Raw genomic sequence first — 27395 nt, forward strand, 5'->3', positions numbered from 1 at the left:
GGGGGAGGAGTCCGGTGATGTTCGTGACATCACCGGACTCCTCCCCCTTCCCTTCGTTAGCCGACGGAGCCACTTGGGTCGGGGATTGTTCTAAGGAAATTCCTACAAGTCCCGTGGAAGACAGACAACTGCAGAGCTTGCCAGGGAATCCCTCTTCCTTCTTCAAGCCGTAGCACTTCCTCCAAGCTTCCATAGAGACCTGAGGATGGGCAAAGACAATGCAAGAGCCTATGTGTTGCACCCACGATCATTGCAATGCCCTGCAGGCTTCGCTGCAAAAACGAAGTATCTTCACATTACTCATGAGATGAATGTTGCCGCATTCACTACTTTTTTTTAAGGTGGGCTTTGAATGGATTTTGCATCCACATAGACATGTATGGGAATGCAAAACAATCAAATGCCCATTGACCTCGTAGGGGGTCAGATGGGGTCCCTTGAGGGAGGGAAGTCAGGCGGTCGCAGAACTTGATAAGTGTCGACAGATCACCGGCCCAAGTGACTCCGTCGGCTAACAAAGGGAAGGGGGAGGAGTCCGGTGACGTCGATGTCCATGACATTACCGGACTCCTCCCCCTTCCCTTCGTTAGCCGAGTTCTGCGACCGCCTGACTTCCGGTTTCGTTACAACTAAGAGGTTTGCCCAATAAACTTGTTCTGCACGAGTGCCAGCCAAGGCATTGGCCTATACACATACAGCAGTGAAGCAATAAAATGAACTAGGATCACACTAATCCAGCAGATTATTATTCTGAGCTGCCCCACTCAAGCGGTGGCCATATTGAATGGGGCACGTGAGATTAATAACAAGCTGGATTAGTGTGATCCTAGTTAATTTTATTACTTCATTGCTGTGCTGTATGTGTATAGGCCAATGTAGTTGGATCTGTATGTGCGTTATAATTGATCGAAATTAATCGATTAATCGATTTAAAAAAATTTAGATTAATCGAACACGAAAATGTTAATCATTACCAGCCCTAATTATATATATACTATATTGCCAAAAGTATTGGGACACCCTCATTGAAAATCATTGGATTCGGGTATTCCAATCACCTCCATGGCCACAGGTGTATAAACCAAACACCTAGGCATGCAGACGCTTCTACAAACATTTGTGAAAGAATGGGTCGCTCTCAGGAGCTCAGTGAATTTAAGCGTGGTACCGCGATAGGTTGCCACCTGTGCAATAAGTCCATCCATTAAATCTCCTTGCTACTAAATATTCCACGGTCAACTGTTAGTGGTATTAAAACAAAGTGGAAGCAACTGGGAACAACAGCAACTCAGCCATGAAGACAGTATATAACACACCGCCAACGGCTTGAGTCCAGGAAAGGAGACAGTCTGCAGTGATCGTGGTATAGGACACTAATGAGGCAGCTCTCAATAGGCTTTAGGGAAACCTCAACACTGCAAAACAAAACACAGAGAGCGCCTCCATTGCGTAAAAACATTTTATTAAAATATTTAGACAAGTGCAATAATACTCACAAAAGTCAAGTTAAAACAGGCATGAAACGATATGAACACGAGGGACTTAGCGAGCCGGCTGTTCGTCCTCCCTGATGGTTTACGCGTTTCTGAGGTCTTGCCTCCTTCGTCAGAACCAATGGGGAGTGTTCTATTGGCTCCCTTTTATGTCGCGGCTCAACACGGGCTCAAAATTACAGAACACCTGGGCCCGCCTGCTGCTTTCCCAAAACATTACATGTCTCCTCGCTTTTGGAGAAGTCTGGGTCAATTCAAGGTTTAATAGACAGAGCTGTATAATTCCTCCACTGGCAAACAACTTCTCCCCCAGTGATCAGCTTGATGACATCAGCGTGTTAACTCCTCCTTGACATGTTTCGTCATGAAGACTTTTATATAAAAGGGAGCCAATAGAACACTCCCCATTGGTTCTGACGAAGGAGGCGTGACCTTAGAAACGCGTAAACCATCAGGGAGGACGAACAGCCGGCTGGCTAAGTCCCTCGTGTTCATATCGTTTCATGCCTGTTTTAACTCGACTTGTCTAAATTTATTTTAATAAAAAGTTTTTACGCGATGGAGGCGCTCTCGGTGTTTTGTTTTACAGTGTTGAGGTTTCCCTAAAACCTATTGAGAGCTTCCTCGTTAGCGTCCTATACCACGATCACTGCAGACTGTCTCCTTTCCTGAACTCAAGCCGTTGGCGCTGTGTTATATACTGTTTGTTATAATGTGATTTACATCAAAGAGCAATTAACGTCATTCACAAGAATGCTCCGAAACATATAAATTCCATAGAGGAAAAATATTCACATTCATGCCAACTTACCATTAGTAATACAACTGAAGGGCTTCATAGACATTGCTCAACTTAAAGTTTAACTAAAGGCAACACTTTTATTTAGATTTGGATAGGGTGGTCAGGGGGTTAGAATCCCTGTTTTTTTTTTGTTTTGCTGCTTGTGTCTTCCTTAGGGATAATCGCTCTCTCTTATTGTCCTGATTAACAATGTTAGCAGGAATGAAAATGAGGGTAGATACAAAATTTTGAGTTACCACCAGAACAGGAATAGATGGAAAATCTTACAATGGGGGCACTTTTTTTTCTTGTGACAAATGTCTAGGAGGGGATTTCCACCACATACTGTATATTGAAAAGATAAGCCCTTAACTTCCTGTTGAGTCTGCAGGACAGGAAGTAAAGGAAACACACAAAAAAACTGACAACGGTTTTAACCCTCCCCTACCTAATCCAAATTATAAAAAAGGTTTTGCTTAAGATATACTATAACTGCTGTAAAACTAAAATACAGCTATGGAGTCTGCTCATGTGTATTTGTGTATGTTAGCTTGAGCTCATTTTTTTAAAAGGTAAGGTTTATTTTAGATTTGAAAGTCTTTTGTGGCATCATATGGCAGCTATTCTGTACATAAAACATCAAACCAATTTACTACAGTTTATTCTAGACATTGTAGAGGGCTCCGCAATGCAAATCCTTTTGAAATAAAAGCTGCCAAAATGTAAACGAATTAGTTTTTGATTCCCTTTTCACTGTAGTTCTAATTGTGAGCTACATTAACTTAGAACACAGAATTTGCATAACACTGTCCCTGGCACACTTCACCAGCCATTGCCATTTCCCTGTCTGCTTTTTTGATGATGGTGTGCACTTTACTACTATGCAAAATAATGGGAGCCCCTGAAGCAAGGAAAGAGTATGTTAAAACAACAATTGAATTTTTATATATATATATATATAATATGTACACACACAGTATATACACACATACCTCTGTAGCAGAAAAAAATGGGGTCTTCTCACTTACCCAACTGCCAGGATTGTATTGTGTGGCAAATATCAGAATCTCAGAACTAGATCGACAGAAAGTCGTTTGGCAGACAAGACAGCTCCCTTATATTAATTTCAACTGTGTTATGAGCTGTTTGCCTGGAGCTCAGCTTTAAAATCACATTTAACAATATGAACATCAGCTGTTAATAACACAATAAATTATATTGGAAATAATGGAAAGATGGCTTGATTTTTATTAGGATCCCAGTCACCACGTTTAACTACCTAAAAACTCAATAAAAATGTAAATAGTTTTTCAATTTCTTAGCATGTCAGCTCAAAGCATGTCCTGTCTAACAATTGAATGGCTAATTATCATGTTAATCAGCAGTTAAATAGCATGAAATTCTTGTCATTCTCCAGCACTGCATACAAAATGGATTCTCTGTGCTGAACCTATTGACCTAAGCTATTGACCTGTCCAGGAGTGGTCCAGATTAATGAGATCATACATAATGCATCACTTTTAATTTTTAGAGCTGTGCAGTACGCCCTCGGGGAAGAAGGAATCATCCTGGATGTGCTGGTGCTATTTTCAGATCTCTGCCTCATGGCTCTAGTGAAGATAAAGCAGGTTCTTTGTAAAGCTATTAGCAGTATTAGCCGTGTTTGTACTGACTTTGATGTGTACTATATTGAAATGGTTTGATGGAAAAATACTGCAGCAGCTCTTTTCTATGACTGTCATTTACTTTGAAGGATCCCTATAATTAAGCATCTCATACGTACCAGGGAGATGTCAGGCAAAGTAGTTCTGCTGAGGCTTGCAGAGTCTGCACTTCCTTCAGGATCGACTCCATTCTGGTGGTGCGGAAAGAAAAACAGTTAGATGAATAGGGAAGTTGCCCAGAGAAGAACAGGAGTAAGGACAGCCTGGCCACACACCAGTAGAATTTCGTTTTAGAAAATCAAAGGAACATTCTGAAAACACATTTTTTTCATTGTTAATGCGGTCAAATAAACGACCAATTAAAAAAAAATAATAATAATTTTAGGAGCAGGAGGGAAAATTTTCTCGAACTAACAAAATTCCAACAGTGAATGTAATTTTCATCCGGGAAACTCGGATGGTAAAATCAAACAAAATTTTGAATTACGTTTGTCAAGTCTCTGGCAACATTATCGAAAATCTGAGCGTTTTTTTTCCTTTATATGAACGTTCACATGAAAATCCACCAGTGTGTGGCCATCCATAACTGGTTCTCTTCCCCTATATTGTCCGGCAAAATAAGATATTGGTTTCTCTTAGCACCAAAAACAGTTCAGCTTTAAAGTTAATCTGGGGGGTTTACCATCCACCACGTCAGCTCTCACACCTGTATATGTATTATGAACAGAGCTTTACATTTCTGCTGTGGACTGGTTTATTCAGCAATAGCTTTGTCATTATTTAGGATAAAGTAAATATATTGTTATATTATACAGTATACAATATATTAAATAATTTGTAGAACTATAGATAAGTATGTATCATATCCTATAATTTGTTGCAGTAATAATGACGCTAAAATTATACTGGTACAAAGCATTGCAAGGTTCTTTACAAATTATATCATTCATTTTCTTTTATGTACAACTTTGCAGAAATATTGCAACATTGACAAAATAAGAATTTAAATTGACACTAAACTCAAGAGTTTAAAATGCATTCAAGTACCTTAAAGGAGAACTATGGGGTCAGTGTTTTTCCCCATAGTTCTCCTTAGGGTAACGGGAGGACACAAACTAGCGTCCTCCCGTTACCCTAAGCTCAGTATGCCGCGAGCTACAGCTCGCAGTATCCTGAGACGCCGCACCTGGAGCGGATCCCGACGTAGATGACGGGATCCGCCCAGCTGCGTGAGTGACAGGCGGCTCTGCCTATCTAGAGGCAGAGCCAGCTGTACCTGCCCCCTCCCCCGTCCGTTCCGCCAGTCAGCGCTGGCAGATCGGAGCGGGGAGAGGGGAATCCAGCCCCTCCCCCTGTCACGGCAGAGAGCCGTGACAGGATCGAGAGGTGAGGGAACCCGGTATGTGTTCTCTCACCTCCCGATCTACTGAGCCGACCTGTGACAGTCTCATTGTCACAGGTCGGTTTAGAACTATGAGGTGAGTGGAAATCACTCATCTCATAGTTCTCCTTTAACTGTTAACAAAAAATGTATCTTATTTGTGTATCACTCGGCTGTAGATCCTCAAATCATCTCTGTATTGGTGTTGACACTGTCCTTCCTTCTGGAGGGTGACTACTTTTGTTCCCCATGGTCCCTGTGAGTGTTGTAATGTAACCACAGCTCCAAGCTCACTTGCATGATGGATTACAATTTCATGTTTAGTTTATTAATTGGTACTGAGGTTGTAGTCGATCTCTGGAATGATCTTGGAGTGGTGGCTACTTTGAACTCCTAAGTTTAGTGTCACTTTAACCCTTTCACCGCCAGAGCCAGTTTTGCATAATATTCTTTTTTTGCATGCATGCATGTTAAAACACATTTTAGGCCTAAAGATTATTCCCCCCCAACACCCCCAAACAGAGACATTGGAAATTAAAATTAAGTAAACTACCCTCCCCTCACTGATGTCGTTATCTTCATCTGGTCTCTCTACAGAACATGAGGGTTCTTTTTAGGTGCCAATTTCACTGCCTGGCTGATGTGAACACTTGCTATTGGCTCAAAAAATATTAACAATGTGCCGCACTATAACTCTCTGTACCATGTGTCAGAAAATACATTCTAGTTCATATGTGTCACGTAAATGTGATCAAATTACGATTCGCTTATATCTACATCAATGTGAATATCTTAATCAATAAAGTGCATTTCATTTATACATGCAAAAAAAGTGTGATATTTAAGTGTCCTGGCACAAAGTTTTTTAATTCTTATAAGTTGCTATTGGCTGTCCACAGTGGGATCCTTTTAGGCTGCATGGTAGATGACCTGAAGAAGAGGTGACTGGTAATTTCAGACACAGACTGGTTGAAGGGAAACAGACTTAGCAAACATAAAAGGGCTACAGGAGGTATTTTAATTAAAGAATGGTTAATGCGAGGGAGGGTGCAGAGGTTTGACCAGATATGGGCTTTAAAGCCAGAAGGTCAGAGCCAAGCAACTAGCATTTTCAGGTCAGCAGTGGAAGCCCCAATATTGCTCTTAGGATTGTACACTCTATACCACTAGGGGGGACCTCCCATGGCACTAGGCCCTGGCTATATAGACTGTAGTTTTAATATAATGGATAAATACCCTATGTAATGCTCAGCCGCTTGTTATCCTCATCTGGAAGAAGAAAAACTGAAATTGAATTTTCCTCCACCACACATAAAAGGTAGCAGAAGACTGTTTTAATATACAATAAAACATCCAGCTAATGTGATTTTCACTAAGCAAGAATTAAAATGCCGGGACAGATTTACTGGCGCTCATTTCATTTAGTTCGGAGCTGTAGCTTCTTGTTGCTGTTTCTCACTGTTAGATGGAATGCAGCACCCTGGAGACTGGCTATCAGATGAAGTGGGTATTCCCAGAGGGAAGCGGAGGATGCCAAGCGTGAGAAATAATCAGCACTGACAATAATTCTCTCCGTCTGTGTCAAGTCTGGAATAAATGACTGAGAAAAACAAGCAAATTCCACAGAGTTTGCCTGCGCTGACCAAAGACCAGCAGTAACCGTCATTTTTGCTGTTCTACAGATAAGAGGGTGACTGGGGGGGGAGGGCAACCACAACCAACCATAATGGTAGGGACAGAATTCTGTGAGTTAAAATGTATCTAAACTAAAATGTCAAGCCCAACTGAAATTGTTTTATAAAAAGATCAACCGCAGCCAGATTAGAAAAGCCTGTCCCCTGCCAGCATGCTGCTGGGGACACTTGCTTTCTGTGGGGAAGCAGTGGTCTCTCTGCAGTTAGAGCTCTCCAAAAGCAGGGAGCATGAGCTTTGCTGCTTGCTTTGCATTAGGTCTAACTCAGTAGACCTATAGCATGTTAGACCTCTACAGAGAGACGACGGCGTCCCCACAGAGACCTAGCAGAAGAGGTTTTTCTAGTTAGGCTGTGGCTGCTTTAGAAAGAAAATAAACTGTACGACATTTAACCCCTTTTGTTTTGATGCCCGTAGAATATAGCAGATTTAAACTAAAGTTTCCACTGGGCTTTAATATATTGCAGTTTATCTATCAATTGATCCAGTGGCTGCATTAGTTTCTTCAAGGTTTTCCCCTTTATTTTCACCTGGTAACTCTGTAAAGAGCACACTCCACATCCCTTCATGTCTACACTAATTTCTCCATTCTATTTATGGGGGCAGCCACAGTTTTCACACAGGCTGAACTTCAAACATGTCTCTCTTTGTCAGCTCCATTACATGGTGGATTGATGGAACTGGGTTCTTTCTTTTCAGTAATCACTACATACAGGCAGTCCCCGAGTTACATACATCCGACTTACATATGACTCCTACTTACAAATGGAGGCTATTACTGTACAGTAGGGGTAGTTGTAATGCTACGTGCCGATGAGGGGTGCCCGCCTTTTTGGGTCTTGTTCGTAGTGCTGTACATACATTAGAGGAAGTTGGCTCTTGTTAGACATGCAGACGAGGGGTGCCCACCTCTTCTTCCGGGTCGCTGTGAGGTTTTTACTGCTGTTTGTATCCTCATTAGAAAGATTTTATCTCACTTCCTGTCCTTGAGACAACAGAAAGTGAGAGGAAATCTACCCAGGAAGGGAAATTCACTCCTAAGAGTGATCATAGGAAAAAGGTGTCTCCACTGAAGCTGAACCCGAACCATAAATTTTCAAAATACAATTGTCACAGGGACAGAAAGTGAGGTGAAATCTTCTGAGCACACACAGCAAAACAAACTTTACAGTGGGTTAACCCTTCCCTATGCTATCCAAAACAAAAAAACAAAAAAATGTTTGGCTTGAGTTACACTTAAAAAATGTTCGAAAAGACAAAAAATACAGAAGCGCACTACCAAGTGGTGACTGTGCAAGGAAAGGTAAAGGAGTAATGGAAAAAAGACTTACCAGGGTGTGGGTACTAGCGCGTTATCAGCATTGCATTAGAGGACATTCCTCCCAACACTTAAAAAATTTACCTGTTCCAACTTACATACAAATTCAGATTAAGAACAAACCTACAGTCCCTATCTTATTCGTAACCCCGGGACTGCCTGTATATTCAATGTTTGCTTTTGGGTTTAGTGTAGTGTACTATACGATGTATACCATGGTGCTGCAGTGACTGGTGGTTATAGTGAATGGCGAGGTTTTTTTAAAGGACATGGTTTACTGACAATAAATTATTGTCACACACCTTTTCAAATTTTTCAGCATCAACTTTCTTTGTGCCCTTCGCATTTAGCCACATGAGACCCAAATGAAGTCATGCTGGAAGACTTCCCCCTTTCTTCTCAGCAATCACTACATATATAAAATGTTTGTTTTTTGGGGGGTTAGATATCCTTTAAATAAAGTGTACCATACAATGTGTAAGATGGTGCTGCAGTGACTTGTGGCGATAGTGAATGGTAGGTATTTTCAAAGAACATAGTTTATTGTCAAACACTTTTTCACATCTTCCAGCATCAGTTTTCTTTCTGCCCTTAGCATTTAGTCACATAAGAGTCCCCGGTTTAAATCCCGATCAGGAAACTCTCTGCAAGGAGTTGCATGTTTTCCCTGTGCTTGTGTAGGTTTCCTCCGGGTACTCCGGTTTCTTCCCACACTTCAAAGGCATGCTGGAAGGTTGATTGGCTCCTGTTTAAATTGGCCATCGTATGTATACATGTGAGAAAGGGACCTTAGATTGTTAGCTTCTTGAGGGCAGGGACTGTTGTGAATGTGCAACTATGTAAAGCGCTGCGTAAATTGTCGGCGCCATATAAATACCTGAAATAAATAATGACCTCTCAGAGACCCAAATTAAGTCATGCTGGAAAACTTTCCCCTACCAGGTACTTTGATCACTGGGGTGGACAGGGAGCGGGTAGCTATGTAATGACACCTTGGGGACTTTCACGTTACTTCTTCAAAACACAAAAAGCCAAACACGTGAAACAAGGACACGCCCACATGTAATTACCAAATTATACATACCCTTGCACAGGGCCGGCCTTAGGCCTTTAGGCGCCCTGTGCGAGAAAGCTTTACAGCGCCCCTCAGTGACCACACCCCTCAGTGACCACACCCTTTAGTGGCCACACCCCCAGTAACCACACCCATTTATTACCAGCATGAAATATATCTGATCTAACAGCCCCATGGTAGGATGATTTGCTAAATATATATATGAGGCCACCTCTAATGTATTGCATATACAACACAGTAACATGTAAATACAACTGAATTAAGCAAAATCCACAATTTATCACACTGCGCGGAAATTGTGTATAAATCTGCTGCATGGACAAAGGTAACAACAGCTGAAGTGTTTAAGCCTACTCATCAATCATTTGAGAATTCATGTTGGGGATTGCAAACTCGGAGTTCCACTGCACCATACTCAAGATGAATAGCAATCACTAGTTCCACATCAAGAATAGCACATCTACATTATTATACCATGAATTATAACTCTGGTTTCCACATGGAGGATGGTACAATATTTGTAAGCACTTACAGGCACTACTGTAGTTGAATGAGGTTGAGGTTAAATAAAGATAGAGCTCAACCTATGTTTGTGTATGTGTGTGAATTACTAAGAGTACCTAGGCTGTACCCCTGTATACTCTGCTCTCTGAGAAAAGTATCTAAAAGGTTCTTGAATGAGTCAATAATCTTAAAGGAGAACTATGAGGTGAGTGCTTTTCACTCATCCTCATAGTTCTAGCCTACCTGTGACATTGAAACTGTCACAGGTCGGCTCAGCAGATCGGGAAGTGAGCAAACACATACCGGCGTTGGCTCACTTCTCGATCCTGTCACGGCTCTCTGCCGTGACGTGGGAGGGACTGGATTCCCCGCTCCCATCCTCCAGCGCTGACTGGCGGAACGGACGGGGGCGGGTACAGTTGGCTCTGCCTCTAGATAGGCAAAGCCAGCTGTCACTCACGCAGCTGGGCGGATCCAGACATCCGCAGCTGCGGCGTCTCAGTATACCGCGAGCTGTAGCTCGCGGTATACTGAGCTAAGGGTGACGGGAGACTTTAACCAATTTAGTTGAGCTGGAAAAAAGATATGTGAAATCACCAGCTGCAACACTGTGTATAACCGTGATCAATGTGAGCAATTATGTTGCGCTTGGTAGTGAGCAATATTCTTACTGTATCATCTTACTGTGTTTCCATCTCAATGAAAATGTTTGTTTATATTTAAGTGAAAAATAAAGGAAAAATAATATTAACTATATATTGATATGTTTGATATGTTAGGTTTTCTGTAGTAGAGATACTTCCCCATTAAGTCATTCACCAGAGTAGAACCTGCAGTCAGTGGCACCTACAGGCCATTATCGACAGAATGGATGTCCGTGAACTGGAGAGGGTCTGGAGACGGGCGACAAAACGAATAAAGGGATTAGAGGGCCAAAGCTATGAGAAAAGATTGCAAGTATTAAACTTGTACATGCTGGAAAAGAGGAGATCAAGAAGGGACATGATATTAATGTACAGATCGATTCATGGTGATGGAATAATCAGTAATAAACTGTTTACTGGTAGTTCACTCAAGAAGACAAGAGGCCACCAGTAGTTAAGGGTGACGGGAGGACGCTAGTTTGTGTCCTCCCGTTACCCTAATGAGAACTATGGGGAAAAGCCCTAACCCCATAGTTCTCCTTTAACTGAAACCACTGCCTGTGGAGTTACATAATTTTACAGCTCTCACAGTAAAGAATCCCCTTCAAAATTTGAGTTTAAACCTTTTTTCTTCCAATTTCAGATGGTGGCCTCTTGTCTTCTTGAGTGAACTACCAGTAAACAGTTTATTACTGATTATTCCATCACCATGAATCGATCTGTACATTAATATCATGTCCCTTCTTGATCTCCTCTTTTCCAGCATGTACAAGTTTAATACTTGCAATCTTTTCTCATAGCTTTGGCCCTCTAATCCCTTTATTCGTTTTGTCGCCCGTCTCCAGACCCTCTCCAGTTCACGGACATCCATTCTGTCGATAATGGCCTGTAGGTGCCACTGACTGCAGGTTCTACTCTGGTGAATGACTTAATGGGGAAGTATCTCTACTACAGAAAACCTAACCCATCAAACATATCAATATATAGTTAATATACACATAAATATATAAACTTCTGGCGATATTCTGTGACTGAAGTTAGTTGAAGCAGGTGGAATTTGCTAAAACAATGCTCGACATAAAGGCACATGCCAACACGAACTGAAAAGAGGACACACAACTGATTTGCTGCAGTTGCTGTTCGACCGAGAATTTGTGGACCGGATCCTTCAACAAAAGTCTATTGAAAAACCGTCTTTTGTTGGGAGGGCCAGAGGGGGCCACACACTAGTCAAATTTCACCCGAGTCACAAGGACTCGGCCAAAATATCAGCAGTGTATGGTCAGCTTAAGAGTGCATGTTTATAGAAGGATGGTTTGTAACAAAAAAAATCTTTAGTGGTGCATTGTACTGCTTGCCTAGCCACCATCTAATATCCCGTGCCAGCCTGTAATTTCTAACCAAGTAACACCAATACTGAAACATAGAGAGCCCAAACTTTCTGCTGAACAGCAAGAAGATCAAAGTTATACATAGGTAGAATGAAATGGATACAATTTGTAAGCTAGAAAAATCAATAGTAAAAGAAAGCAGCTTTATGATCTAATCTTCAGCCCAGTAAAGATAACAGTCCGGAACCAGACTGCCAATGCAAGCAGCTTGCCGTTGCTTTTATAACACAACAATGATGAAATTCCGCTTTATTGGACTTGGCTTGGATCTCATCTGTTTCTTCCCTTTGTAACTGCAGACAACAATAACTTTGTATTCCCACTTTTGCAGTGGAAATAGGATAACGCCTATTTTATATTTGTTATTTGTTCCCATTCAGATAACATAAAAAAATATTTAAAAATGGTTGCTTTCATTTTTAAATGCTCTCTTCTAAAAACTCCAGGACTGAAAAACCCTGCTTAGTTCTCCCTTGCTATTGAATGTCTATGAGGAGGAAAGGGAGTTGTGTTTGCCATATTTAAAGTAGTATTAAAGGCTGGTTGTTTTTATACTAGGGATGCACTGATACAGTTTTTTCGGTACGTGTACCGATATTTATCTTTTGGTACTTGTCGATACTGAGTACCGATATTGGTACTTGCGCTAAAATGGAGCTGGTTTCCCAGCCAATCAGGAAGTCGGGCGACATGTCATTACCCGCCGCTCGGCTTCTTGATTGCCCGGGAAGCATGCTCCGTGCTGTTTGGCCAGCTCAATGCTGATTGGCCAGAAAGCCAGCTTGCAAGCCAATCAGCATTGAGCCGGCTGTTTGGCTGGCTTGCCAATCAGCATCGAGCCAGCCAAACAGCATGGAGGCGGCTTACCAGCCAATCAGGAAGCTGGGCGGCATGTAAAAACCTGCCACCGGTCTTCCTGATTGCCCGGGATCCCTCGCTGCACTGTGGGTCAGAGGAATTCTGAGGTATCAAGGGTAAGTATCGGAGCATTTGGGCGAGTAAGAGTATTCGCCCAAATACTCGATATCGGCACCGATACCAGTATCCATATCGGTGCATCCCTATTTTTTTTTTAACCATAATGCATTTTCTGCATTAAGGTAAAAAAACGACTAGTACCTTTTTGTGTCTGCCATCTCCCCACACTTACCTGTATCACCACTGTCACCGATGCTGGTCCCCGAAGCGAGCCTCCATTCCCCCGAACTTCCGGGTTGTGGGGGGGGGGAGAGGATACTGAGGGCAGAGCAACCATAGGCTCCTTCTGCTATCAATCAACCTGTTGGGAGGAGAGGAGGGGCGTGGCCTGCTGCAGGACTGTGTGCGTCTATGAACGGACACAGCTACTTCAGGCAGAGCCGGTAACACGCACGCACGGGTGCCCCCACCACAGCTGCTTAGCCGATGGAGGCTGGGGGAGAGCGATGCAGGGGCCCACTATATATATGACTCTATATATATATATATTTGACTCATATATGACTGCAAAATATTTTTGGATAGGAATATGTAAGACTGGTCATACAAATTAGAATCTGATTGTACAAGCAGTTGCAGTTTTCATGTTCCAAGAGCCAGGCCTTGTGCTCTTTTTGGAAAGCAACATTTTGCTTTGCTTTTTTTTTAAACTTACCTTTTCCAGTCTTTAGGTCAGTCACTTGACTCTGGGTTTTTGGAAGATCTGTGCCAAGCAGTGGGTAATCATGACATGAATGATGATAAGACTAGAGCTATTCTGACTCCGATCGTTGTGATAGCGAAATATATCCCTTGCTGAGACCTCTATGCCTGGCCTGTATAAGCAGATATACTCACTGCGGACAATCCTCGTCAGATAGCTGAACTCGTCAATACCGATTCATTCAAAAGAGGTGTTTATTCTTTACATCAGGATTACAGCAGATGATAGGAACAGCAGTTGAACGGTTATAGTATTGTGCGGTCAGAAAATGATGCCTTTCCTACGTACTGTGCAGATTATCTGAGTGTCCTTGTTACATGTGGCTTTCAACTGTGCCATGACACGGGAAGTACTGCACACAGGAAGAAGGGTGGGGCTACACTAGGGGAATAATACATCGTCACATGAGGAATAATTACAGAAAACATGTTTGTTACAACAAAAGGCCACTAGATGGCAGCATAGGATAACACATGAATTTAGCTATGAGAAAATAGTTAGGCAAATCACACTATATAAATTCTAACCTATATAACAATGCTAATATTAACTGAGGCTATGCATCTCATATTCTATGCCCCTGTTGGGGCGGCACAAGAGCTGTTGTGATGATGTCAGTGTTTTAAACTGTAAGTGCACAATGCTATAGAGTGGCCTCCTCAGGGGAGGGTCCAGGGTGTTCTGCACTCACAGTATGTCCTTCGTCTTCCAGATTAAATGATGCCAGGTTGAATGATGCCTTCCTGTCTGCGGCATCTGACACATTTAGCCAGAAGGTTCAGGAGCACCGCAGGAGCAGAGCCTTAGCTAGCTCCATTTGCGCCCGAGGCAAGAAAAAAAAATGTGCCCCCCCCAAACAGGCGTGTGACGTCACCCAGTGCCCCGCCTCCAGGATTTGTTTTTGTAAATTATTTTTTTAATTCAATTTTAATGTTTTTAATTTTTTTTTCTACTGTTGGGGGGCTTTGAGGAAATATCAGGGGTCTAAACAGCCCCCTGATATTTCCCTTTTAAAATAGAAAAATAAATTGAGGACACAAAGTCGTTAATCTCTTTTTCTGCAGCATCTGTTCTAAATCAATGGAAAGCACAGAGGCTTCCCATTCATTCAGAAAATATTTACTATCACCAGTTTCTGAATGGGGAGAATCCTATGTACAGAGTGCTACTCCCCATTGAGAAACTCATGAATAAACAGGAAGTGATGTAAAGCACTTCCTGTTCATTCATAACTGGGGACACATAGTACTATGTGTCCCCAGTTCTTTACAAATACTGGAGTGATCACTCCAGCATTTTCTCTGCAAAGTGGATCGGTACATATCACTGATATGTACCGATCCTCTGCCGCTCGGCCACGCACAGAGCACAGCCTGCAGCTTTTCCTCTAGATCCCCGCTGCTCTCCTCACCACTTGGCCAAGCTGCTGTGACAGAGGCTCCCTGCTCCGCCCCCCCGCCGCCGGCTGCAGCGCTTCCTTCACTTCTTCTCGGATCCCCGCTGCATACAGATGGGGGAGAGCAGCGGGGATACAGAGGAAAAGCCCCACTTCTCCCTGCTGGCTGAGCTCTGCGTCCGAGGCGAGAGCCTCGCTATGGCCCTGACGATCGACTGGTAGATCGCGATCGACCTAATAGGCACCCCTGATATAAGCTCTTTGCCTTTGCATGAAAACCTTACTGTTTATCTAAAGCTTTCCCTAGTCCTAGTGTGGATTAGCCTCAGTGGTCCCTTTTACGATGGGTGTCCAAAATAGCTAATACCACAGTAATTGTCTTGCACAGTTCAGTTAATCGCCTACAGATTGCCTGGTGGATAAGAAAGTAATGTGTGGTATCCCACTGAGTCATAAATTGAGAGTTACAATATTAACCCAATTTTCATAACACAGAATTGAAGAATATTGTAAAATTAATCACAAAAATAGCTGCGTCTTGTTATGCAAAATCTACACATATCAATCATGCCACATTACCCTCTGGGCCAGCCATAATTCACACACACATGCCAAGTATGGGATTGATCTGAAGCAAATTTCATGAAACACTAAATATAGATTAGTCCTAATCTATATTTTATTTAGGACTAAACTATGAACATAGAGAAATATATTTGATAAAATGAAGGAGGAGCAGAAAAGGACATCGTAAAGGCTTAGCCCTCCTCCTCATCCTCCCTAGCCCTGCCCATGGGCCCTGCTCTGTGACACCCCCTAGAGGACTGACAAAAAGCTGCAGCAAGGGCAGCTAAAAGCTTTTCATACCATCCAAACAATGCTCCTCTTAACATCCACAGAAAACATTTTGGCACCATCAAAGAAGAAGCGCATTACCGTGAAGACCCATCTTCTATTGCATTGAATTGGACTCTGTCAGAACTTACATAACCCAGAACTCTTAAGTATTCTTAATTTTATTCCCTTTTTATTTTTCGCTTTATACATTTGTCTCTTCTTTTTTGTAACATCTTTTTCTTTATATTTTTTTCCTGCACTGTTTTCTTTTAAAAGCACGATCTTAAAAATCGTTAAGCTTATCTATATGATCTAAATAAGAACTGAAAGTTTCCTTTTTCTGTGAAGAGTGCTACTGTATAGTGAAACCTGTCACATTCCTGTCTGAAAGGAAAGCGGTATCATAGGCTTTGTTTAAGTTTTGAATTGTCACAGCATTTGCTGAGAACAGTGCATTTTTCTGTTAAAACACCTGGTGGCAGCTACTGTTTGGTGTGTAAAGGATTAACTACAGGGATGACTGCATCCTTGTGACAGCTCGGTCGGTTCGGAACTGTGTATAGTCACGTGTTATTGATGTACAGTGGGCTCAGAGCAGTGCATCCATCACATATTGGTGGCAGCAGTGGGATACCACACATTTCTTCCTTATCCACCAGGCAATCCATAGGGGTTAAGTTGAACTGTGCAGGGCAATTACTGTGGTTTTAGCTATTTATGACACCTATCTGAGCAGAGACCATTAAGGCTAATCCACACCAGGCCTAAGGAATGCTTTAGATAAAAATGGGGTTGTAGTACAAAGGTTTTATATGATCAGAGACCAGTTTAGCATATCTGGAGCCAGAATTGAGAATATTTAAACAAACTAGGGAGATAGAATCCATAATTAATAATGAGATGCTCAAATCTCATTACCATGACAGAGGACCTCTACGTTAAGGCAGCCCATTCATATTGAAGGGGCTGCCAGTGCACCTCAATGCATATAAAAATAAAAATAGCAGACAGACTCCACTCCCTAGCTTAACACAAATGGCCCTTGTTCCTGGCTGTCGGTTGCCAGCGCCTGATCTGAGATTGTCTCCCCATAGTAGTAGAGTAGGGGGGCACAGTAATCCACAAAGAGAAAAACTGGCTACAAGCTGAAATTTCCAGTATTCATTTAAACTTTATTGATTTGGATAAATTTATAATCCTCGCCGGGAACCTCCCTCTTTGACGCATCATTATGGATAAATCTGGAACAGCCTTCTTCCATCTGGGGTGCGTCCTGGCTTTGTCAGGGGTGCCATCAAATGTTTGCAAAGTGTCATGCATTTCCATGGTGCAGGCAGCCTGCCAGCACCATGGAAATTAATGGCGCTTATCCAGGGTGGGCGCTATTCCAGGACCAGCCCGACATTCAGAAACTCTGATGTGAAAGAGGTCTCTGATGTGAAGGGGCTCCCTGATGTAAAAGGGGACTCTGATGTGAAGGGGGCTCCTGATGTGAAGATAGGACTCTGATGTGATGGGGGCTCCTGGTGTGAAGGCAGGACTCTGATGTGAAGGGGGCTCTTGATGTGAAGGTAGGACTCTGCTGAAGGGGGCTCCTGATGTGAAGGGGAGACTCTGATGTGAAGGGGGGACACTAATGTGAAGGGGGCTCCTGATGTGAAGGTAGGACTGTGATGTTAAGGGGAGCTCCTGATTTGAAAGGGGACCCTGATGTGAAGGGGGAGGGCTTCTGATGTGAACGGGGAAAAGCCCATTTAATGTTTTTCTTTTTTTTTTGCATGAAGTCCTTCCTTAAAATCCTTACTAGAATAGCATAGGGTCTGGTATGGATTTCTAGAGGGGCCACATGTTTTTCAAATTTTTACATTTACATTTTAGACTGAGGTGCCTTGAGATTTTGCATACTTTTAAAGGTTGCCCTGACTGAAAAAGTTGAGAAAACACTGGTCTGGAGCAATAACATTTTTAACAAATGCTGGAATGTTAGATGTGCAGCTGTTTTACTTGTGGGATATAAAAACAGACTTGCCCCATTTCACTTCTGTGTATTGTGCTAAAATGCATGCGTGTCATTGTGCGCTGGCTAAGTAAATATTTTATACGCATAAAAAAATGAAGTACATAAAATGTAACCCAAAACCATTATGTTTGTTTCCCCAGCTAAACTTCAGGCTGATAATAAAGTTACACAATCATGCAAATTTATATTAATAATACATTAATATATAATTTTTCAAATGCAAGCAGTGTGTGCACCTAAAGTCAACCTGGTATTAGTCTCTTGCTTTCCTGGTACAGTAGAGCTCAGACTGAAAGAGAAAAGCAGCACAAGGAGCCAATAAGTTAAAGGAGAACTATGGGGTTAAGGCTTTTCCCCATAGTTCTCCTTAGGGTAACGGGAGGACACAAACTAGTGTCCTCCCGTCACCCTAGGCTCAGTATACCGTATACCGCGAGCTGCTGCTGAAGCGGATCCTGACAATTATGCCGGGATCCGCCCAGCTGTGTGAGTGACAGCTGGCTCTGCCTATCTAGAGGCATAGCCAGCTGTACCCGCCCCCTCCCCCGTCCGTTCCGCCAGTCAGCGCTGGGGAGCGGGGAGGGGGGAATCCAGCCCCTCCCCTGTCACGGCAGAGAGCCGTGACAGGATCGAGAGGTGAGCGAACGCCGGTATGTGTTCGCTCACCTCCCGATCTACTGAGCCGGTCGGCTAGAACAGGTCACAGGTCGGCTAGAACTATGAGGTGAGTGAAAAGGACTCACCGCATAGTTCTCCTTTTAATGTGCTCACAAGAAACATGCTGATTGCTTTCACTGTCCAATCACAGGCTGGAGGAGAAACAAGACCTGTAAGAGTTATTGAGCCGCAGCAGAGAAAAATCAGGTCTCTAGACCTGCCAGACATGGCTGTGCTGTGTGGCAGTGCTATGTAACTTTAGTAATTAGTTTGACAGAAATCCAGATTCTTTCCCAGGTAACAACTTGTGCAAATATGTATTTATTCCATCTGTGAACTTATGTGTTTGCCTGGAGGTAAACATGAAATAAGTTCTGTCCATGATAAACCTGCAGAACGTTCATTGCTGTTCACTCTGCATTTTGTAACCCTTCCTGGAGCTCCTCAGCCCTAATTGCCCCCAATGAATGGTAACCAGCCCTCCTCTGGTAAATAAGTGAGTTCCCTGTGCAGCGCTCAGCGCCCCTTCGCACAAACAGCTGGAGATTACCACTTGAAATTCAAAGGATGTTTTTCAGAGTAAAGCATACAAATTGCATATACATTTTAAAATGGCTTGATTAATGCAAGAAGGCATTTTGCTAGGTCTGAGAGATGCTAATAAACATAAGCAGCTGTTTGTCTTACAGGAAAATGTCACTGTAATGTCAGAAGCTTAAAGGAAACAAGAGATGGCAGGGTGGTAGGAAGGAGATCAATGAGAACGTGGATGCCTAATTAAGAGCTGGGTAGGGAAGACAATTGAAAATGGAAAACCAAAGGTGGTTACATAACATCCACAATGCATACATAACAGACAATTAGTAGAAAGCCAGGGGCTATGCAAGCAGTGTCAGCCGCAAATCATTTTGATATTTCTGAGGAAACGCATAAAACATTTGCTATACAGTGCCGCGCTGAATAGTTTATTGTATAATGATGGTTTAAAGCTGAACTTCAGACAAACGGCTACATAAGAAAAAAATTAAATGCATATAACAGAGCGGTTTTGCCTGCCAAAGGATTTGTATTTCAGTCTATCCAATCCTGAGATTTACACAGCTCTGCCGCAGTCCTGTGTGGCAGAGGAGGAGACCTACTTTTTAAAGTTAAGTAAAACTTACAGGTCTTGTCCCTCCCCTAGCCTGTGACTGGACAGTGAATGGAGAAGCAGCAGACTGGTGAGCAGCGAGCACATCTCTCTGTCACTCTGCTTTTTCCTCCTTTCAGCATGTTCCTTGTTGGCACATGAGCACTGCAATGCAATTGATTGGCTTCCTATGCCGCTTCTCCGTCTCCCAGTCTGGAGCACTGCTCTACTGGAGATTGCAAGAGGCTGATACCAGATGTTTAATGATGTCTGAATGAAAAGAGCTGTGTTATTGTGTCTTGTATATCTGCCTGGAGTTGAACTTTAATATTTGCAATACACGAATTAAAGAAATATGTGATGAAGCAAAAAAATGCAGAAAGGACTCAAGGAGAGCACACTAGGTCTAAGGCAGTGACTTCACTCAAGAACTGGTAACCACATAGGGGTCAGGGACCAAAGCCTTCTGCAAAAGATACTTTGCTTGCTAATATATTTTCTTTTCCATTTTATATTGCAATCAGAAGCACAACCAGAAAAATAAAGCCTGTTTAAGGTGCGGGCCTTCAACACCATCTGTCTTCCACGCATAATGCTGTTTCAACATCTCAAACCCAGTGTTTAGACAATTTACACACTTAGCCATGTAAAGCGAAGGCTTATCACCTATTAGGCCTTACTGACACCAAGGATGGGATTTTGTAACTAGAACACCCTATTCTTGGTCAATCAACATCTGCCTTTCCATTGTAATTGGATTAAAGCAGTTAAGTAAAGTGAAAAAAAATAAAAAAACAATTACTGGAAGTTAGGACTTTTGGCTGAAGAGACATGCAAAGTCTCTAAGATGCCGTGTACACAATTGTAAGGTAAATGTGCACTAATGTGCAAGTATGCTGTGCATGGCTGCACATTAGGGCAAAAAAACTCCCGGGGCACAGCTGTTTACTACCGCTTTAGGGTGACACTCAATAATACTAAAGAAGTGGCTTGGAGAAGGTATGAAATGTCTTCAACATTACATAACAACTCCAGTAGTATGTGACTACTACTAATAGCTACAGCATGACTGACACATGTCAGTGATAAATATAGAGCACTTCCTGTTTTTTTGCGAGCGGCACTTGGGAACTCATGCACCCGTTTAGCTTTACACACTCAGTAAGCATGCTCTATCTCCTTCTCTGCTGTTACTGTCACTGTCTGCCCTCACTGTTACTTACTCCTCCCTGCTTTCTTTGCAGAGGAGCAACTTCTATTTCCTGTCAGCAATACTGGAGGATTCTTGCACACATTCTGCTTTATGTCATTAGTTTTCAAGCACCATCTACCCCTCTTCTGCTCTCCTTCCCAATGTTGCACCCCTTCCACCCATCTTCTCTTTTACAATGTAATAGTCTCCTCCTGTGTGGTTGTTTAGCTCCCTCTTCTTTATCACCCATTGCTCCTACTGGCTTACCTAGGCTGTGGAGTAATTTCAAGGCCAGGCCCGGCGCTACCGCAAGGCAAGTCAGGCAGCCGCCTGACGGCGCTGCAGGGTGAGGGCGGAAAAAACAGGGCAACTCTTCTGCGCCGAAGGTAAGTGAAAAAAAAAAACATAGCGCAAACATCGGGGCATTTTGACACGTACAAGTACTTGGGGGGGGGCGCAAAAATGCACCTTGCCTACCTTGCCTAGAATCCTAGCACCGGCCCTGTTCAAGGCCATTAGGTGGGCCATCCCAACTTACAGGGCAACAAATGAGTGCACTCGCACATGCAGTCAGAGGACACATACAATAAACCGATATCGCATTGCACACCAGAACGGAATGCCACTGTAGTATGCAGAAGGGTGCTGGAATGATGTGCGGTTGGCACTCTCTTCTACAGAAGACACATACAGGCGCATGCAAGTTTAGCACACACAGCAAATAGAACACACACATGACATGCGCGCTGTCAGAGCAAACAAAGAACACTAAAGGTCAGAGCACACAGTTACAACACCATGGCGCTGATTTTAAAATGTTCTGTCCAGTGGAAATTCTTATGTTCTTCACTTCTATCTGGTGGCACTGGGCAAGAAAATGTATACATCAGCCCCCATGTGTGGCAAGCTTTAAGAGTGTGGTGGCAACATGACAAAATGACTGACTATTTCTGCCCTTAGTGTAGCACTGACATGCTTCCTTTAAATATGCATTGATGTTCACACCCAAGAAAATTCCCTGCTGTATGCAACATGGTGGTAACTGCGGTCTGACAATATACGGTGGCTTGTTGAGTGTACAAGTACAAAGTGCTCAGCAATGTACAGGAGACAAGAGGTGGTTTTACAAAGATGGCGGATTCCAAATTATTTAGCATGAGCCTACAGAAAATATTACTTCAAGTTTGGCTGGCAAACAATTTGAACCTATTTAATTGGTTTGTTTGGTAATTGAAAGCAAAATAGTTAGCATGGAGTAAATTTCAGTTTGACAACCCAGCAGCATTAACTCATACACATACAGTATGTATATGGGTCATAAAATAAAGTCTTTGATAACATTGAAAACGTTAGGGATCTAGGTCTAAAGCAGCACACTTATAAACCACAGTGCTGTGTTTTACCGATGTTATGATTACCATTAAGGTGCCCATACACTGCACGATTCTCGTACGAGAATCGTGCAGTGTGAATGAAGATGTGCGACCGTTTCTACTGTACGGTCACACGTCTTTTGTCTAAGGAGCATGCTAGATAACGTATGGGTGTTTGAATGATGCCGGGCTGGTCAGGGGTGCATCCCTCCCCTCCCTCCTTTCCTTCCTAGCTCCTCTTACCTGCACACATGGCCTCGTCTGCCGCCGGACCGGCCAGAAGTGAAGTCACGTCACTAACGTGACGTCACTTCTGGCCAGTCCGACATCAGACTAGCAGCGTCACTGATGGGGCCCTAGCTTGTCTCAAAGCCGCTGGAGCGGCAATGCTGGGGCCCTGCGCTGCTAGGGCCAGGCCCCCGCCTCCTCGCCCTTCACCGTCGGCCGATAGTCATGTAAGGGACCTGGGCAGGCCTCCAGGGTCCCCAGGCCCCTACATGAGTATCGGCCGTACCCCCCTGATGGCTGCCCTGTATGGACACGTGTATGAAGTTATATTTGTGGGCCTTCAGAAATATGAAAACCTTCTGTACTGCTGTCTAGATGACATTGTTAAATTAATATTTGTGTATGTGACCATAGCAGCCATAGTGCTTAACTGTCACTTCCAGCTCTACTAAAAACATTGTTTACACTTAACTTTTATAAAGCACTACCTAAGCCATACAACTAATGACACTTATGCTTAATTAAAACACGCCATTCCAAACAAACCATCAAGCAAAGGGCACACTTAGCTGATAGATAATCATGAACTATACGCTGACAAGATTATTAACGTCAAGCTGATCTCTTTTACATGTTTAATTGAAAAAAACATTTAGTGATAGTAAACTGTATATGTACAATAATTAAGAAGAAACGATATTCTCATTCTAAAGGATACATTCCAAAATGCCCTCATGCCTCAGGAAGCAAGGTCACAATCTAACCAACAGCCCAAAATCATTTCTTTGAAACAATAAGTTTAGAGTCCAGCAGTTACACATCTTGAAATGTAATAATTATCCATTGAATGTGCCAACAGATAAAACTAGGACAATCTAAGAGATAGGCCAACAGGAATTCCTAGAACGACCAGCGTGGGGCTCCGAGGATCTACCTAATTTTTAAAGCACATTTAGGCCTCATTCACACGTGTGATTAGTACGCAGCCCCTGTCCTTCTCTATGGGACTATGCGGCCATACGCCCCCCTATGCTCACCCCAAGTGCAGGTCCGTACGGGTGCATGTGTCCCAGCTCGGACGCAGACAGGACACATCCTGTCAGCGTACGAGTACGCTCACCCACACGGACGTGCAGGGCGGGTGAGCGCAGGGCGGCATACGGCCATATACTCCTATAGAGAAGGACAGGGGCTGCATACTAGTCACACGCAGCACCTGTCTTTCCCGGGAGCTGCCCGATACGGCAGTGCACGCAGCTCGGAGCTGTACGTGCCGGCCGATTCCAGTGTGAATGAGCCCTTAAACTCAAAAACTTAAATTGAGTACATTGCAGTTTAACAGTCCTTACATGAGACAGCTGCATCCGTTTCCTTTTTTCAGTGTCTCTTGGTGACTACACTAACTTCTCCACTGTATCAATGGAGGAGCCATGTTTGCTGCCCAGGCTAGACTTCAAACATGTCTGCCTTTCTTCATCTTCATTAACTTTAGAACTGATGGGGTAAGTTGTTTAGAGAAAGATAAGGTTGTTTATGCTTTCTGTTACACTCACAGGGAGTGACAGGGACACAGGATTTCTAGCAAGATCAACAGATATTTTCTGTACTTGCTGACAATTGTCTTACACTAGAAAAAACTAATGCAGTTACCACACCCAAGGACTAGAAGTCCACTACTTATCACATTTTGTTTTGGGTTTAATTATCCTTGAGGGCCCATTTACACTTCCATGTTTCAGTTATGCAAGGCAACACACATTTAAAATGGCACCCCAGCCAGGCATCACACCTGAATTGCAGTGCAGTGGTAGTGCATTGAGGTGTGTTGCGAAACATGGTGCATGTCTTATTTTTTTATTTTTGGTGCATTAGGCTGCATTGGCAGCCCATTTATTTCAATGGGCTGTCTCAATGTAATGCACGTTAATGTTTGATATAACATGAGTTCCTACATCATGGAAATGACAAGAGAGAAAAATTGGTTCAAGGCTGGGTACTCACAGAAGCTAAAGAAGAATGTAATGCATTTGCTTTTCTTGTAACATACTTGGGGAACCTAGGGCCCATTCCCAGTGCTGTTCTGGTGCATTGCATTGTGTCACATCCTATCGTTTTGTGTTAATGCAACTCATTTAAAATTATTGGCTGCCAATGCCATTCTGACGAAGCCCCTAGTGGAAGGGGTAAAACACATCAACGGTTTCCTACAGGTCTGCCATCGCTCACCTGGGAGTTTGAGGAAATGCTGGATTAAGCTACTCTCTGGTTATGAATGCGGCTCCACTAATCACACTAAGGCTGCACTATGATGGGGAAGCTGACAAGTACATGATAAATGTCACAATAGAAGCTATATGATTTAGGACTCAGTGCCATATTGTGCAAGAATCTGAGAACTGTGTAATCGCTATCAATCAGCTATTGAGTATTACTATTAGCTAACTGCCTGTGGAGTATGCATGGTGAGCAACAAGATAGGGTGTAATCAGGGCAGCCATCAGGGGGGTACGGCCGATACTCATGTAAGGGGCACGGGCAGCCTAGGGGGCCCGCCCGTGACCCTTACCAAGCCCTGAGTCCAGCGCGTCACCATGCCCTGCGTCCAGCGGGTCACCAAGCCCTGCGTCCAGCGGGTCACCAAGCCCTGCTTCCAGCGGGTCACCAAAGCCCTGCATCCAGCGGGTCACCAAGCCCTGCATCCAGCGGGTCACCAAGCCCTGCGTCCAGTGGGTCACCCAGCCCTGCGTCCAGCGGGTCACTCAGCTCTGGGTGCAGAGGGTCACTAAGCCCTGTGGCGGTGCGGTGGGGGGGGGGCCCGGCCTAAAGCCGTGTAAGGGGCCCCAAAATTTCTGATGGCTGCCCTGGGTGTAATAACAGGCAGTGTGGAATACTTATTTGGAATGAGATCTGCTGTTTATGGAAAAATATACAATCTTCAAATCAAACGAATATTACCTGTGAGCTTTTCCCGCAATAGCGATACAAGTATACAATATATTGTGATTAAATAGCGAATTGTGACATTAGCTGGATTATATTATCCATGAATAAAGGAGCCATCTTCTTTGTCTGGCTATCCGGCAGCAATAAGGAGTTAAAGTGACATTAGGCACACATTACAGTATTGTTTTATGTTAAAAAATCTGAGGGTTTAATGTCACTTTAATGTCACTTTAACACTCTCAAGTGGAGAGGAGTGGTAGTTTCCAATCAACCACTTTCCATAGTTGTACCATCACAGAAAATATGTTTGGATACAATGACACTGTGTAAAATATTGACTTTTGAATCAAGTGTGGAGATACAAAATAACAATATTATCCTCCCTTTCATTACAATTACTCCTATGAGCCAGTGAAAGTCATATTCAGACGGAAGTTATTTGGATATCGCCATCTAAAAGTGTAGCCGGTCAACCTGGAAATAATTAGCAGCCGGCAAATATACATAGAGAATCCCAATAGGTGGTGGATTGGGGTCTCACAGGCATGCATGCAAGTGTATGGGTGGAAGCGACAACGTTGTCACTTCTTTTTAACGGTGTTTTGGGAGATGGTGCAATACATGTGCAATAACATTGTCTATGAATAATGTTTTATTTATAAGAATCTCTGGTCAAGATACCCTGTGTACCTTTGCACAGGCCTTTTTCTTTTTGGATACCCATTCCCAGTGCTGTTCTGGTGCATTGCGTTAATACACGCATTGCTTCACATCCTAAACCGTTTTGCGTTAAGGCAACCCATTAAAAATTATTGGCTGCCAATGCAGCAGAATAGGCAAGAAAAAAAAAGAAACGGCCATATAGCATTTTTTCTGACGGAGCACACCACAGAGCAAGGTAATGCTGCACTGTGACACACGTGCTTTAAAGGTTCATTGATGGCAAAGTGTAATTGGGTAAGTGTAGCCTAGGCCTATGAGGGCAAATAAAACTCTTTGGCATATAACTCTGCTCCCATTTACAGTAGTGCTTATTCATAAACATGCTCTACCAGGCTTAAAAATAATTAAGTCACATAAAAGTTTCACCTGGTGTGCTATTACACTCTCGGATCTAGTCTACCAATGTAAATAAGTCCCAGTGCATTATAGTCAATGAAAAGCCCATAAAGTCTGATGCAGATTGGAAGTTTCTACTGACCTCCATAACATCCAGCAGCCACAGAAGACGCTCCTAGAACAAGAGAAAAAAACAAACACATATTAAAACCAATCTAAAGTAACACCAAGCCCTAATCCCTATGCCCGGTGCTGAAAACCAGGGGGCGTAGGGCGAACCATTTAAAATTCATAAAAAGCCCAACTTCAGAGAAAATGTTTATTTTTTTAGTCTTGGGTGAAATGTGGAGTGTTTAAAACATTTGTCAGGCTTTAAATGCTGTCTGTGCACCAGCGTTACATATATTTCTGTAAAGTTTTAAACATTCTCAATGTCCCCATATAGGTGATTTATTTTGTATCCTAATCTGATTAAACCTTTTACCTGGACAGGAATTGAAGGGAACTCTCCCTCACAGGGACACAATAACACCCATATAGAGGTTCTAAACCTTCACCAGTCCACAAGGAAGTGTGCTTTTATTACTGCCTGTGTCCCCGTTGACTCTTAACTTCCTTCATTGACACCCCAGACAGGAAGTGGGGAGGTTTCCCTACCTCTTGGTTCTGTCCACCACCCTCTCAAATAGGTAAGCAAGGTAAAATCTCCCAAATGGAGATACAGAGAGCAATTATTTTAAGGCTTACTCCATGTTCAAAATTGATGTGATCTTTGAGGATCTTAGAGAATGAATAGCTTCACAATAAAAGCAGCTAGAGGGGTTAGGGATGACTTGTTTACAAAGCTATTTTGCTGCCTGTTAAGAATATGTGCATGTTTGTTTGTTTTTTTGCAAACTCTTTATTTATTTAGGATAAAGACATACATTCACAATAA

At 43.0% G+C, this 27395-nt stretch overlaps 1 protein-coding gene across 3 annotated transcripts in view; it reads right to left on the reverse strand.

Annotated features, from left to right (window-relative positions):
• The window catches only part of WHRN (whirlin), a 150268-nt gene that overhangs the window by 16559 nt on the left and 106314 nt on the right, over window positions 1-27395 (reverse strand). For all 3 annotated transcript variants that reach the window (XM_018572970.1, XM_018572969.1, XM_018572968.1), the window contains 2 exons: window positions 26601-26633; window positions 4058-4129 (listed from right to left, as the gene is read on the reverse strand). In XM_018572970.1, coding sequence (XP_018428472.1) covers window positions 4058-4129; window positions 26601-26633 — 105 coding nt within the window. The remainder of the gene's footprint in view (window positions 1-4057; window positions 4130-26600; window positions 26634-27395) is intronic.

The sequence above is a fragment of the Nanorana parkeri genome, unplaced genomic scaffold (genome assembly GCF_000935625.1).
Source record: "Nanorana parkeri isolate BGI_ZX_2015 unplaced genomic scaffold, ASM93562v1 scaffold2190, whole genome shotgun sequence".
In the NCBI taxonomy this organism is placed as follows: Eukaryota; Metazoa; Chordata; class Amphibia; order Anura; family Dicroglossidae; genus Nanorana; species Nanorana parkeri.